Genomic DNA, 15,336 nt, shown 5'->3' with positions numbered 1-15,336 from the left:
GAAATATGTATGCTCACCTTACGCATTCAGATATTCCTACATCTGAAATTAATGTATGTGTCTTTAATGAAAAGATTTGGAACTGAATCATAGTTACCATGCAGTCTTTACTAAAAAACAAAGCTGGTAAAGGTATCGAATTTCTTAAGATGCCTGTTAAATTAACAGACAAAAACTGAGATGCCAGTTATACTATGTAACCTTTAGAAATTCAATAAAGTGGGGAGTAAAAAACATAAAAGAGAAACTGAACCAGAACCAAGTAGAGACTTAAGTATCAGCTGAACAATACTGTAACAATTGACTTCTGACTCAAGAACAGAAACATTGTTTCAAAAAACAACTCATATGATTTGTCACTTGGCTTACACGACTTTTATTTCCTGGAAAAAGGGATATTCCTAATATTTTTTGGTGTGTTTATTAATGAGGGCTCAAAGGCCATAAAAACATGATGGAGATGCACTTAGACTCTTTCTCATGACATTTTAAGTGATTAACAAATATACAGATAGGTAGTGGGGTCATTTATTTATCACTTTTTTCCAATGACTCAAAGAAAATAAGATTCTTTTGTTCTCTCAAGTAAGCTAATTGACACTGTTCTGATGTTTAAGCTATTGTTTAAATGAAAACTGGAACGAGAAATAACTTGTTTTTAATGCATGCATACCTTTCAAGAGTGGTGTATCAGTGTCTTCGCAGTGGAGAAAATTAAAAAAATGAAGTTACTTCTAGTGCACTCAAATTTACTTCACAAATGCACTGCTGCAGCAATAATGTCTCTTATGAAGATAATAAAATCTTTTACTCAGCAAGTTAGAAAACTGTTTATTATTCATGAGGAAACAAGTTGTGGTGTTTTTCATGATCTGAAAAGCAGTTCCATTTTCTGGGTGGTGCTCCAAGAAGCTTCTTTACAGTCTACATCTGTTGTAATGGGCTGAGGAAGAGCAACATTCATGAGGAATTATTTTTTTCATTTGCTGAAATAATTTCCATTAAAGACTCATACTCAGCATATTCTCTCAGCGTTTGTATCATTTCATCTAGCATTTCTTCCCCTAGCATGAAAGACTCAATGTGATGCACTGATCTGCTTATTCTGTGGTCTGTAATCCGGTCCTGTGGAAAGTTATATGTTCTGATCTTCTCTGATCTTCCTTTAGTCCCAACCTATTGAACAAGAAGAATCAATTTGTCATCGTCTTTTTATAAAAATGATGAAATATTGATTAAGCCTCTAAAGTGAAAGGTTTCTCTTCCTCCCATGATTATCTGAAAATTTGTTATAGTTACATTTGACTCAGATTACTGAGATCACTTCAGTAGTTGCAGTAATTGTCCTCAGAAATGTAATAGAACCATTTTACTCCATCTTTTTCTAATACCATTCTGGTTCTTCCTGCTGCAGTCGAACATGCAGTTTGTTTCACTGGATCCCTAGAATTTACATACTAGTAAATCTGGTTAATATACGACCTTTGCTGCTGAAGTAAAATGTAATTCTGTTGTCCAGAGAGGCTCTGGACTCCACAGCTGTTGTTTCTCAGGGAGGTCTAGTGGAAGGTGTTCCTGCCCATGGCAGAGGGGTTGGAGCTAGATGACCTTTAAGGTTCCTTCCAACACAAACCACTCTATGATTTTTTTAATTTTTTTTTTAATTTCATGTAAGTCCTTCTTGGGCTCCTGTTCCTCTATATTTTCATTCATTACTTGCCGTTCAACACTGGGGTTACCCTAAGAACATATGCTTGTACAGAAGTATATTGTTACTAAATGAAACTTACTTGAACCTTTCGAACACTGTTTCTCATTTTAGTTTCTTCTTCTAGTTTGGCATTGTATAGTTTAGCACACAGCATTTGCATAGCTTTCTCTTTGTTTCTAATTTGAGATCTTTCTTGCTGACATTCAGACACGATCCCTGTCAAAAACAACACAATATTTAGCATTTATGAGCAACACACACTGTAAGAGTTTTGCAATTTTGAGAAGACTTTTATTATGGTACATTAAACTGTTCCTTCCATATGTATTTTGGACTGAGAACATAGAAGTCCAGACTTATTATGTCTAATAATAGATTTTGGGAGAGGAGTAAAGGCTGAGTTGTACAGGTCTTTTAAGCCATAAGACAAGAAATTTAATTCAGTATGTTGGACAACTGGCAGATAATGAAATAAAAGATAAGTGATATGAACTGACTTATTTTTGGCCACAGTTCCAGGAAATGTAGGATTTAAGGAACAGTAAAATACATGAGATAGCAAGGGTACAGAATATGATCAGAATATAAAAAAGTGGGCAATATTTTATTAAGAAAAAAAAAAGAAAAAAGAAAGTTGTGATTTGTCATTCCAAAACTTATAATTTGAGATAAGAAATGAACAGCCTAAGAAAGGAATCAGGAAAAGAAATACAGGAAGAAGACAGCACAAGCTAAGTTGTTATCTGGATATATTTGACATAACTGTGGTTATATTAGAGTATGTTTTATAAGATTACATAGTATTACTTTATGAAAGACTTATTTATAAACAACTTCTTGGATTGCAGTGAAGGTCTAAAAAGGATTTAGAAGAGAAATAGAAGTAACAGCACAACTGTAAGGGAAGAGAGATCAGAGAAATGAAGAAGGGAAAGATGGAACAGAAAAAAGTGAGGAGGTATGGTGAGATACAACCCCCCCATTAACCATATATAATCACAAAAAAATGTGCAATACACTTTCAGATTTCTATAACATACCCTGATAACTGCCTTCAGCAAAAACTAAGATCAATTGCTGTTTTTAGTTTGTTATGTTTTTATCCAAACATACAGGCAATCCAAAACTCTTTCCATTTGGAGTATCTTTTGTCATCATATAGTGGTTTTATCCTCTCCACTGTTTACCTTCTGCTTTACTAAGGTGATGCAACAAGTGCAGAATGGATAAATGTCTTAAACAAATACAAAGAAATGGGTGGCAAAAATCTGCGTATGTGAAGATAAAGAGCACTCAGGATTACCCTGAGGCTTTAAAGCCTGAGTAATGTTTGTAGTAGAGAAGAGGAAAAGTTAAAATGCCATGAAAGTCAAGGCAGCTGTTGTAGATTGCTCAAAGGGAAATAAAATGATTAGGAATGCCAATAAAAAAAAAGGTAGCTAGAATCAGGTGGAGTTAGGTGGTGTATCTTATCCCTCCTATGTTTCCTAATCTGAGCCAGAGGGATGGGCCTCCTAATTATGTGTGTCATCTGTGGGAAAGGAGCCAGCAGACAAATGGAAGCTGGCATCCTGAGTAGACTCTGCAATTGAAAGCAACATTTTAATATGGAAATAGAGCAATCTTTCTTTTGGAGACTAGTCAAGAAATGGCAAATTATCAGATTTCAACCTACTCCATTACTCAGTGTCATTTTCATTATTTGTAAGCTTAAATATAACTTTTTGATAGAAACTGATCTGGATGCTCTTAGACTTTCATGTTTAATGGCAAATGCATAGTTTACCTACTGAAGCCAGTGGCCTTTACTATTAAATACTGGAGTGGGAACAGAATGGTGAGTACTATTAACAGACATGAAAATTACGTAAAAACTCTAGTCTACTGTTATCCAGGTTTGAAAATAAAACCTTTATTCTGACAGCAGTTTTGCAATGTTGGTTTTGTACAAAGGAAAAAATGAAGCACCTGTTGGAATATGAACTATTCGTACAGCGCTATCTGTGGTATTGACATGCTGGCCTCCAGCTCCACTAGCTCGCTTTGTTTCTATCCGTAGATCTTTTGGGTTAATTTGCAGCCTCATCTGTTATGAGAGACAGAAAAAGGGAAAAAAGAAAAGCAAAAATGAACATATTTATGTTGTTTCTTTCCGGACAAGTATCAAATATGCACAGTCAGTTTATTTTATAAGGCACATTCATGCAAGATCAAACTTTTAAAAGTTTGAGTTGTTGCTCATATCCACTTATATTAATGAATCTTCATAGTATGACTGGACTGCAACATGATGGAATCCAGGAAATCAGACAAATAGTAGCTTAACACATAACCATTCCTTAGCACTATTTTCCTCCTCTTCTGAAAGCCCTGCACCCTCTTTCAGGAGAGTTAACCAAGACTTGAACTTCACCAGATGGCTTTTAGATAAAATGGAAGATAGTCCCTTTTCTGGCTCTGGAATGGAGCAGTAGCCTCTGTGAGGAAGGAGCAAGAAAACTTCAAGAGGGTACAGGAAGGAGTAACATCTTTGACAATCTGCTGGTTCAACATGAGTTGCTTTTAATGAAGCAAATAAAGTGATACTGAATTGTCACCCACACAGTTCAGAAGGGGCAAGTTAATACACTATAAAAACAGAAAAGAGGAGGTGCTAATAGAAATATCTGTGAGCCTTGTAAAATAACTCAGTTTCTTGTCACTTAGTAGAAAATGCAGTTTTCCCCAAAACATGCAAGACACAGTAACAGTGAATTTTCAAGTTACAGTTAAGTAAGCTATCAGTGAATTCTTTGGGATTAGGATTATGAGGAAAGACAGAAACTTTATTTCACCCCTTTCATAAAAAATAAACTAATGAATATATCCTAGTTTAAAATTAAGATTTTTTAAAAAGTCATCAAGTGAGAATAAAAAGAGAGACAAAACACTTGGATATCAAACACTGCTCATGGTAAAGTCTGTTATACTAAAAGAAATATTACCTCAGTGGGTTGGGGTAATATTGCAACAGTCATTGTGCTGGTGTGAATGCGTCCTTGTTTTTCTGTCTTTGGTACCCGCTGAACACGATGGACTCCTCCTTCAAACTTCATGTATTTGTAAGCCTCAAAACCTGCTATACTGGCTACTGCATGCCTTAGGCCACCTTTAATACAGAAGAAAAACAATTGTAAACCTGTAAGAAGAACTGTTGGTACTACACCGTTATACTTCAAACAGTGTCTTTACACATCATTGTCTCTTGTTTCTTAAAATTATGCATTTTCCATTTAAACACTTCGGCAATATTACACTAAACATGCAAGAGAAATCTTAAAGCCATACATACATACTCACACACTATCTCAAGTAAAAGACTGTCACATTTTTTTATAGAGTCCAATTTAATTTTTTATATATATAAAAAGATTGTCTAAGAACAATGTATGTCTTGGTTTGAGGGGAAAAAAACCCCAAAATGTTTACCCACAAGCGAGGGAGGGGGCCTTCTCCATAATAATCACGCCACTCTTTATAAAATTTAAGAAAAAAAGGAATTTAATACAAGAAGGATAACTGTTCTTAACTGCAATATATAAACAGACTAGTGCAAACCGCTTCCCCAACACCACAAGAGAAAAAAAAAACCAAAACCAAAACCCAGCAGGTTTTCCTCCGGGAGGAAAGTTATACTTAAGCAGTGTCAAATGTCACAGTCCGGCTGGCTGCGGAGTGAGTTCCCAGTAGTTCCCAGTCCCTCTCCAGCGAGACAGACGAGTGGTGAGCTCTTATGAACTCTGCGTCTCTTGTCCCAGATGAAGGAAAAAGAAAGCTGAAAGTGGGGAACCACCACGTGTCCTGCAAAAGCAGCTGCAAACCTCTCTCTCTCCTGGGTCACTGCCCCAGCCCGGGGCGGGCAGGCCATGACGGTGCAGGCGGTGGTGAGGCGGGAACAGAGGCCGGGATCCCAGATGCAGGAACCAGGAGAAACAGCCGCGGCGAGGAGAAAAACAGCGTCTCAGCCAGAAGCCCCAGCAGAAGCCAGCAGAGCAGCTTCCCTCCTCGGCAGCCACCGCTCCCGCGTTCTGCCGAGCTAAGAATGGAATAATGTCCCCAAAACCAAAAGAGACAAACCTGCCCCCACCCAAGTGATCAACAGTTAACTACTTCTTTTTGTTAACTGCTGGCATGGGCAGTTAGTGGCAGGGGAGAGAATTTACATAATAATCCCAAACTACAACAATCTACATACATATCCGAACACAATCTCAAACACCAGTAGCAAGTTTACATAAAGATCTAATTTTGAAAGTTGCTTTGGGAAACATCAATCTTTTTGTTGTTAGTTCAGAACCTTATCATTCAATGGGAAAAAAAACCCAGCTCTTTGTAACTAGGATGGATTTTACTCATACTCTTATTATCCATTCTCCTCCCTGCATCCTACCCATGTGTTCTTGCTTTTTTATTTAATTTTAATCTTTGCTTCCTTGGAGTGAGTAAAACACCAACTCCTACACCTCTTACTGATATCTCCAGCAAAACACTTGACAGCAATGTACTACAAGCATTGAACAGCTTGGAACTTGGAAGTAAAGCCCAATGCAATAATGGTTTCATGACAGAGTTTAGAGCTTTACTAGTTTATGACATTCTTGCTCTTCCTTGTTTGCTAGTATGCAGTATAATTGAAGGATATGAGAAATGATGGCACTATAAACGAATAGAATTTGTCACCCATTGGTTTCTAATGCAGCTTAATTCCCAAATCCCATTCTCAGCACAGTGGGTGGTGTACCAAGGGAATGACTGAAGAAGAGATAGGTGGCTTAGAAAGAGTATTGCTGTTTAAGTCTTACAAAACCACAGCTAAGAAGAAGAGGTACATACTTCTCAGCAATACTGCTATAGGCTATCTCTCAGACTAAGGAACTCAACCACAGGGACAAGACAGCAGCTTTCTATAAAAGGAAAATGAAGACAACAGAGAATTTGAAAATGCCCGTACCACAGGAAAAAAATCATCAGCCAGAATGCAGGTCAAGTTTTCCATCTCTATGGACAAGGTTTGCAAATGTTTTTATTCTACAGAAATTTAAGATTCCCTCATAACTTTACTAAAATGTATTTTTTTTACAGTAATGTTTGTGAAAAATAGCCTAAACTGCCTCTTCCTATTTCATGTAATTTTTATCCTTCTTTTCTCCTTGTATAAAACTGCACCACTTTGATTCAACATACCTAGTGCTTCACTGATGTAATTTATAGCCATTACCTACTATCAATTCTGTCATGTTTAGAATAAATGTGATGATAAAGCATGTAGTCTAACAAATTACATCTGTCAAAATTTTTAGTTTAGATGAGGAAGTTTAATTCTAACAGGTAGTGTGAAATCCTACTGCTATGCAAACACTATTGGAATAAATAAAAGTGTTCTTCTTTACTGTAAAATAATCTTATGTAACCTAAAATAATTAATGTAGTTGGGTAATAAATCTTACTCACTATTTTATATATGAAAGCAAGTACTAAAAAAATCACAAAAACCTCTGGATTTCAGGAAGAAGCCAGGTTATGTCAGGAGTAAAAATAATGTGACTGTCTACAAGGTTACAGCACTGCCGACAAGTATTAATTATGTGATAAACAGTTCCTTGCAAAATCTAATGTTCTATCTTTTCTCTCTTGCTTCTCCTGGCATTAATATATATACCATGACTATAGTCTGTCTATTTGAGCTGTGGCCACATCTGTGACACATTCAGGAGCGTTTAAGTTTGTAGAGGTAACAGTGTTCCTGTGGCACTGCAGTGCTTAGCATAAGAAGATCAAGAAACTGGTTTAAATGACAGGTATTTAGGTCATACTACTTTGAATCAACCAATACCAATATGGATTTAACACAAAATGAAGCCAAATCAAAATTTCAACAAACTATTTACCCTGGCAGATATATCATAGGCCTGTCAAATATAGTTACCTCTTGTGCTTGTTTCTTTCATATAAAATGTCCCACTCTATCATAAAATCTGATCTGCACACAACAAGGATGTGAGTTTGCACTCATTTTTTATGTGGCATTTTATACCCAGATTGAGACAAAGTCCCACATCTGTGTGTCTGCCTGCCACTACAGGATGAGAGGTGGTGGATAAATAATGACACGTGGGTTTGTTACTTAACACGTGCACTAAATTCTCAATGTGCTATTTTTGCACAGTGGTATCCCTTGGGGTAGGTCAATAAAGTCATTTAATAGTAGACTGAAACCAATTTTAAATTGCAGCTTTATTTAACATTCATCTTGTTCACACATGCTCACATTCAGATTTCAGTCAAGTTCAGGAGCTTTCAAAAGAGGGATTTTGACATTTTAATATAAGACCTTGCTCTTGCTCATGCAATTGATAAAAATGGAATGTGGATGGAGTGCAACAGCCTAGTGTCACCAGCACCCTTTGCTCCACTTTTACTCAGAGCAGCACAGACAATTTGAACCTGAGGGTTCAAACATGCCTTTCATTGGCAGTGCCATGTACAGTGCCCCTACTTTATTTCGAGCATCTCTTTTTTATAATATGTGGGCATGCAAAATCAGAAAATACATAAGAGACTGACATAAGCTAGGGCTGCCTTTATTTTTCCCAAAATATATATCCTACCTTCCTAAACATGAATTTCAGTGCACAGGTAAGCCCTCAGCAAAACATAAGCTTTTAAGATAAACATATAGACATTAAAAACCTAGCCTTTTCAAGGAGTAAATACGGGTAGATACATATTAGGTTAATATATGCAATTTCCCATTTAAGGCATTATTGAGAATGCCTATGAGGGCGTGGGCTCCTTGTCCAAGGATTGAGCTTTCACCAAAAGGGTAGCCAAGCCCAACTTCCTTTCTCTTCCAATCACAGGACTGCAAGCTGAATCAGATCTGACTTGAACTACGCTGTAACAGGGTTTTTAAGCCAAATCAGTGGACTGATCCAATCAGCACTGGTGATTCAAAATTGCTAGAGCTGAAAGAGAAGAAACATACATCTGGCAGCTGGCTAGAAGGTAAGACAACCCTTGGATAAGCTGACTGTGCTCTGAAGGTAAAGTGTATGTGACTACTGGGGTTTACTTGATCCAAGTATTCTCTCAGTGGAAAGTGCAACACTTCTCTCCACCTTATACATGAAGAAAAGAAGACCCAGAACCTCTCCTCTTTCTGTTTACATCCATTTAACCTCTAAAAACAGATTTCCATCAGCTTTCAAGGCTGAACTGGCTCAGCTCCTGGCAAAGCCTTTGCCTGGTCATGACTAGATGAACATGACTTTGCTCTTTCACAGCAACAACATGCACTGTAATATGAATCTTCTTGAACTGAGTTTACTTGGCAAATGACCTCTTGACCATACAAAAAAATTATTAATAGTAACACATCTAGATAAAAGACAATACTGAATTCAAGTGTCATAAAATAAAAAAAATGTATATTAATTGAATTGTCAGCAGCCACTCTAGAAGCATATGCTGATACTGAAAAAAGGTGAAAGTTATCAGAAGATTTTACAGATATAACATTTTTAAAATCAAACTCCAATAAAGATTTTGAGGATCCAGAAGTGTAAGTGAAATCCATAGTAACTTAAATTGTATCTGCATACCTGAAAAGTATAGACAAGGGCCTCCCTTTTTTGAAATGTGAATACAGACAATAAATCAATCCTGCAACTAGATTTTCAAGTTCCTAGATTGTGACATCCAATTGCATTTCTTCCATGTAGTCCAATTTTTGACCCTTAAGGATACAGAATGACACTTATTACAAGGGAAAAGCAGCTCACTGACATGAGTTCAACTGGGACAGTTGTGGATATTTATTTGCTGTGAATATCTACACGGTTGAAACAGAAAGGGTTCAAGATACTTGAAAATATCACTGAGTCCAAAATATGGCATAGGTGAACAGAAGAAGCATTAGAAGATGCTTCACATTTCTCAGAACTTGTTAAAAATCTCTCTGCAATAATATTAAATGTTGACTGAAAAATATTAGAATTTTTCTGACAGATTGCATACCCTAACATCCTAGTTTTTCTCAGTTCTCCTTCCAAATTTCACAAAAGAAAAAAAAAGTTGATGAAAGTATGAATACAGGTGAAATTTCACAATCAATCTGAGCTAGGAGCAGTAAGCTGCACAAGTGCCCATCTACTGATCCATACTCGCTAGGACATATGAATTACCTCCACAGTAATATCCAAATAAGCAAAATGTGCCAGCTTTGCTCACAACTGCATGGGTACTGCAAGGCTGTAGATGTGTTAACACAGAGATTTAGCAAATCTATGCTGCTGAGCAAGGTGGCTAGTAATCTGTCAATCAAAACCGAAAAGCCCTGCCATGGCTGGGCATAGCAGGGCATATCTTGGATTGCTGTTCCACAGTGCGCTTCAGCTTGCTGAACCTCTTGCTGCTGGAAGGCAGTTGTGGTTTCCTCACTGCCACCACCAGCAATCACACAACTCTGTCTTCAGCACCCCTGCGAGCATTTCTCCTCTTCTCTTGTGCTGCACTAACTGAAAACTAATTGGACAATTTTTGTGTGCTATGTTTTGGGTGGATTGACTTGGTGATGAGACTCTAGGAAGATGCACAATCAGAAGTGTCAATGCAAAGTCATCAGGAACAATGCAGAGACAGCAAGCTGAGCTTTGTGAAATAACTTTACACACTATCTGGATTAAGTTAAAATTAACTAACATGCCACTGCCTCAGCTTCTTGTGTAATTCAGCTAATTCCCACCTCTTCAAAGACATCATTCCACGAGATGCCCTGAACCAACTTCACAGTTCATCATCACCAAAAGATCCAGGTTTTCCACCTTCTTGCATTCAGCCCCATGTTGCCACTTACCCAAAGCTGGCTTCAAGGCTCAGGAGAACTGGCTTAACACATTGACTAGGCAAGAAAATATCCCAGTCATAAAACTAAATGTTTTTGCCAGTTTAAATGGAAGGACTTCAAAACAGACAGAAAAAAAAATAGATAGGACTGCTCAGACAGGCAGAGGGAAGAAGGGAGAAAGGAGGAACATCTTTTACCGGCATCAAGTTGTGAAATTTTAGTGGAAGGCTTTCAAAAACAATTAGATCTCTTATCTCTCCTCTCAAAGCCTCAACAATGCTCTCACCTTGCTCATCCATTACCTATTACTGATGAGTATATCCAAACATCCCACTTCCTTGTATTAAACATCAGATCTTATTTCAAATAAATTCAAGATGTTTTAAACTTCAAGAATTGTTTTAATAAAACTGATTCCTCTCTGCCAACATATCCAAAATAATAAACAGACTTTCAATCTGCCACCAAACTGTTCAATAAACACTAAAATGTTAACTAAGTAGAAGAGTGTAGCCCAATAAAAAGTATATGTAACTTATATTTCTAAAAAAAAAAGAAAAACACAACAAAAAACAAACCTAAAACTACATATTTGCATCGCTTTCCAAATTTCTTTCTGCCAAGCACTTGCCTTTCAGTAGTTTCAAAACACAGGAAGGAAACTACTGAAAGATGAGTTTTCCTTTTAGCATTCTAGTATTTGAATAGTACTCCTGAAATGGAACTCCATTCTCAAATACAGAAGCTGAGGAAGATTGTACTCAGACATTCAAACAGTCTTCCACTTCTAAAATTAAGAGTGCAAATTAGCTTCCTGTAGTTATGAAATTAAACGTGTCATATGAATGACTGTTTCAACTTATATTAGGAAGTTACAGTATTTTCATTACTGACCTATTTCACTGGGAAAGTATTCTAATACTTCAAATTTCCATTTTTTATAGGCAGCATATCGTTGATACATATCAAATATCTCCGAAGTGAACAGCATGGCTTCCTGCCCTCCAACTCCAGCAGTTACTTCCATGACAAGATCACTCTCATCTGTTTCTTCTGAAGGAATCAAAAGCAACACTATCTGTAAATACAAAAACACCCAGCTATGACTCCTCTCTGACACTGTTATCCACAACTGAGACAGTATATAACACTAGACAAGTCAGTAACTGATCTAGGCTGTGTTCTCTGCACTGACCCCTGGGTCGCCCTCAGAATGGGCCTCTCATGCCTCCTGTAAGTGAGGAAGCAGCAGCCAGCAAGAGGTGATGGGGGTGATGATGCATTGCAGGAAGGCTCCCTGTGTCTGCTCAGTTACAGGAACTACACTGGTCTCTCTCTTTACCCACAAAACTTCACAGAAGTTTTCACCCATCAGGAGCACTGTGAGGACATTTGGACCCTGAATGATACAAGACAACCGAGCATCTCCCTTCCCATCAGATTCCCTTTTAACCCCATCTCAGCTGCAGAGCTAACAAGGTATGGATGTTCAGGAAGAGAATCCTTCAACAATTTAAACTTATTATTCATTTATTTATTTAAAAAGGAAAAGTCTGATCTGTAGAAGAAAGATACACCAGAACCAAAAAACCGCATCACAATTTTGCATCCTGGATCAAAAACGCGGATGCTTTGCAAATGCTTTCAATTGTCTTCCTTTACCAGCATTATGTGATGTTTCTTTCCATAAATAATGACTTCCTCTGGCAAAATCATAAATATTTACAACAATATTTACAAAGTGACTGTTGTATTGTTGTCAGAGAAATAAGGAATGTGACCATACCAGCCTCTACTTCATCAGTAACATTAAGTTGAACAGGGTTTTTTATGTGAAGATCATTATCTTTTTGTTAAATAGAACAGATACTCTGTAAATTCCATATTAGGTGGGCAACTAAACTAGTTAAGTAGTATTAAAATATTTTCTCCAAGACCACTAGTACAAGTGATACTATGTAAGTTTCATGTTTCCAAGGGATAAAGAACTCAAGGTACACCCAGACAAGATAAACTATAGCGCCAACTTAAAAAGACGTATTGATTTAAAACATATTCAAGTACAAATAAGCACTTGCTTACAGGCTGTTTCTATAGCATCTGCTTTTTTCATTTTCCTCAGACAACAGACACTACTTGAGGAGTATAACTAGCAAGAAGGGGAGGAAGAGTTTATCATATACATGTTGATGAGAATCATAGGATGGTTTGCGTTGGAAGACACCTTAAATATGATCTAGTTCTAATGCTCCTGAGAAGAAAATTAGGCTTTGTGAAAAATGACAAGGGGATCTCACCTGTTGTTTCAGTTCAGCTATCTCTTCTTCACAGGAGGCAATTTCCATTTCTGCAAGCTTCCGTAAATCTTCATTCTCATCTGAAATATTTCAGTATGGTTAATCCTCAGTCTTATATCAGAGTCAGTCTGAGAAAACATTCTGAAAAATAACCACACGAAGAGCTTACTCTACAAAAAATACTCCTAAAAACAAACTACCACACAACTTGTCCCTCTTCCCCAATACACTAAACCTGTCAGAAAATCAAATTACTAATGTGATCTGTAATGAAGATGTACAGTAGATATTAGGTGTTTTCTATTTCTGTGCAGGTCTAAGACAGGGGAAAAACCTGAAATACAAGAAGTTCCACTTAAGCATCAAAACCCAAAACAAACAAAACCCAGCACAACTGAAAAAAAAAAAAAGAACAATTGCTTACCAGTGGTTGAACAGTGGCATAGGTTGCCTGGAGTGGTTTTGAGTTTCCATCTGTGGAGATACCTAAACTCTAACTGGAATCATTTCCCCTTTTTAAACTGAGGTGTAAGAGATTGAACAGTGAAAATACCAAAAAGGAGTGACTGTATTTGGACAGTGTTTGCCATCGTCATGAGTCAGAAAAGCTGCCTACAGTTGGCACTTTTGATTGACTGGTATTTAGTAGCAAGTATTAAATCATCTAGGGAATATTTCACCATCCAGTGAATGTTTATTGACCTTGAAGTACTCCTTTTCTGCCTTTTGGGTTTTCTAACTGCTATCAAAATGAAGTTTGATTCTGCTGTTACTGACACAATACAAAGTCAACACAGTGTGGAGGCAGCACAAACAGATGCTGATGTCTGTGACTGCCAAAATAGAGACAGGCAGGCTGGGCTGCCTCGGCAGCAAGAGCAAAATTGATTAAAAATCTCCCCAACTATAAAACTTTTCTATCTCGATTAATTATCTTAATTTTAGTTGGTTAGAGCATGGTGCTAGCAACACCCAGGTTATGGGTTTGATCCCCGTATGTGCCATTCACTTTAAGAGTTGGACTCAAAGATCCTCGCGAGTCCCTCCCAATTCAGAAAATTCTATGATTCCATGTGAAACAGTTGCCATCACGTTGCTTTTCCTTACACTATCAGCAGCTCCCACGCCGGCGGATGTGCTTTCCCACTCACCCGTACCCTTAACCTCTGCTCAGGCGGTTTCCTTACTTCCGGAAGGCCCGAGGAGACCGCGCCAGGTCCCCCGAGGTGACAGGTGTGTCACCATCTCCTCCCGAGGTGCCGCCTGCGGCACACCCCGCTCCGCCGCGCGCGCATGCCCCACCACCACAGGTGCGCGGGGCCACGCGCCCGCCTCCGCCCCGCCCCCTCGGGGCGCTCGTCCAATCGCGTCGGCACATGCAAATCGCCCCGCCCCCTGGAGGCCGCTCCTGCCATCGCGCCCGCACGTGCCCGCGCCCGCCCCGCACCTTGCCGCGCCAGCTCGCGCGTGTCGCGCAGCTCCCGCTCCTTGTGGCGCAGCTCCTGCACGCGCGCCGCCAGCTGCGGCGCCGCCCCGCCCTCGGCCCGCGCCTCCAGCAGCCGCCGCAGCGACGGGGCGGAGAACAGCTCGTCCAGGCCGGGCCGGGCGCTCAGCCCGCGGCGCGGCTGCAGAAGGCACCTCCCCGCCGCGCTGCTCCCGGCCGGCGCTGCCCGGAGGCTCCGAGGGCGCAGCGCCGCGGCCTCGCAGCCCCGCGCCGCGAGGAGAGCTCGCCAGAGCAGCCGCATGTCCGGCCGGGGCGGGAGCGCGGGCGCTCTCCTTTCGCCAGGGCGTCACAGCGGCGCCGGGGACACCCGAAGGCGATCGGCTGCCTCCCTTCCGGGTTTCCGGAACCTGCCGAAGAGGCTTGGCGTGCGCTTCGGGAGTGGTCGGGAATTATCGCGGCTGCGGTGGCGGAATCGGCCGAAGCCGTTCGGCTCGTCCCGGCGAGCGCGTTCTGATTGGCCAGCGCGGGCGGGGCGGGGCAGGGGGCGGTGCCCGGCCGTGAAGGTGCTGCGGCCTGTGCACCCCCTGCAGGCCTCGGGAGGACACTGAGGGGAATTTCGGTCACTGACCCAAAACCAACCAACCAACCAACCAACCAAACTCCAAAAAGCCTCAAAGCCCGCAAAATCTTCCATACCCCAGTTTTGAAGCAGGGCTCGTGGGCAAGAGCAGCGAGAGTGCTGAGGTTTTTACCGGGGAGGTTTAGTGCGACCTGCAAGGCTGCATAGGTGAAGGGCAGGTTGGTGGGAAGCCTGAGCTGTGGCTTTGAATATCCAGGTTACTCTTACAGACCTTCTCCTGTCCCTCCAGGAGAAATCTTCAGAATGAAGTACCGTGAGGAGGAACATGCAAATGCTTGCAGAAGAATCTCCCCATAGTGACAGCAGGTGTAAAATTCAGTGCTCAGTGGAAAAGAAATGTATTGTCAAAGATAGAAAAGG

At 39.9% G+C, this 15,336-nt stretch overlaps 1 protein-coding gene across 2 annotated transcripts; it reads right to left on the bottom strand.

Annotated features, from left to right (window-relative positions):
* Nucleotides 1-360: 360 nt before the first annotated feature.
* MTRF1L (mitochondrial translation release factor 1 like) lies at nt 361-14,799 on the bottom strand. Of its 2 annotated transcripts, none has more exons than XM_071549291.1 (7): nt 14,340-14,799; nt 12,893-12,972; nt 11,490-11,673; nt 4,696-4,859; nt 3,680-3,797; nt 1,791-1,927; nt 361-1,176 (listed from the first exon to the last, which is right to left on the bottom strand). In XM_071549291.1, the coding sequence occupies exons 1-7, from the start codon at nt 14,635-14,637 to the stop codon at nt 961-963; spliced, it is 1,197 nt and encodes a 398-aa protein (XP_071405392.1). In that variant the 5' UTR covers nt 14,638-14,799; the 3' UTR covers nt 361-960. The 2 variants fall into 2 exon arrangements, with proteins under 2 accessions (XP_071405392.1, XP_071405393.1); XM_071549292.1 differs by lacking the exon at nt 14,340-14,799 and adding an exon at nt 13,317-14,166.
* Nucleotides 14,800-15,336: the final 537 nt, after the last annotated feature.

The sequence above is a fragment of the Pithys albifrons genome, chromosome 2 (genome assembly GCF_047495875.1).
Source record: "Pithys albifrons albifrons isolate INPA30051 chromosome 2, PitAlb_v1, whole genome shotgun sequence".
Lineage (NCBI taxonomy): Eukaryota > Metazoa > Chordata > Aves > Passeriformes > Thamnophilidae > Pithys > Pithys albifrons.
The sequence above is the reverse complement of the archived record's forward strand: the minus strand, read 5'-3'. Positions and strand labels throughout refer to the sequence as shown.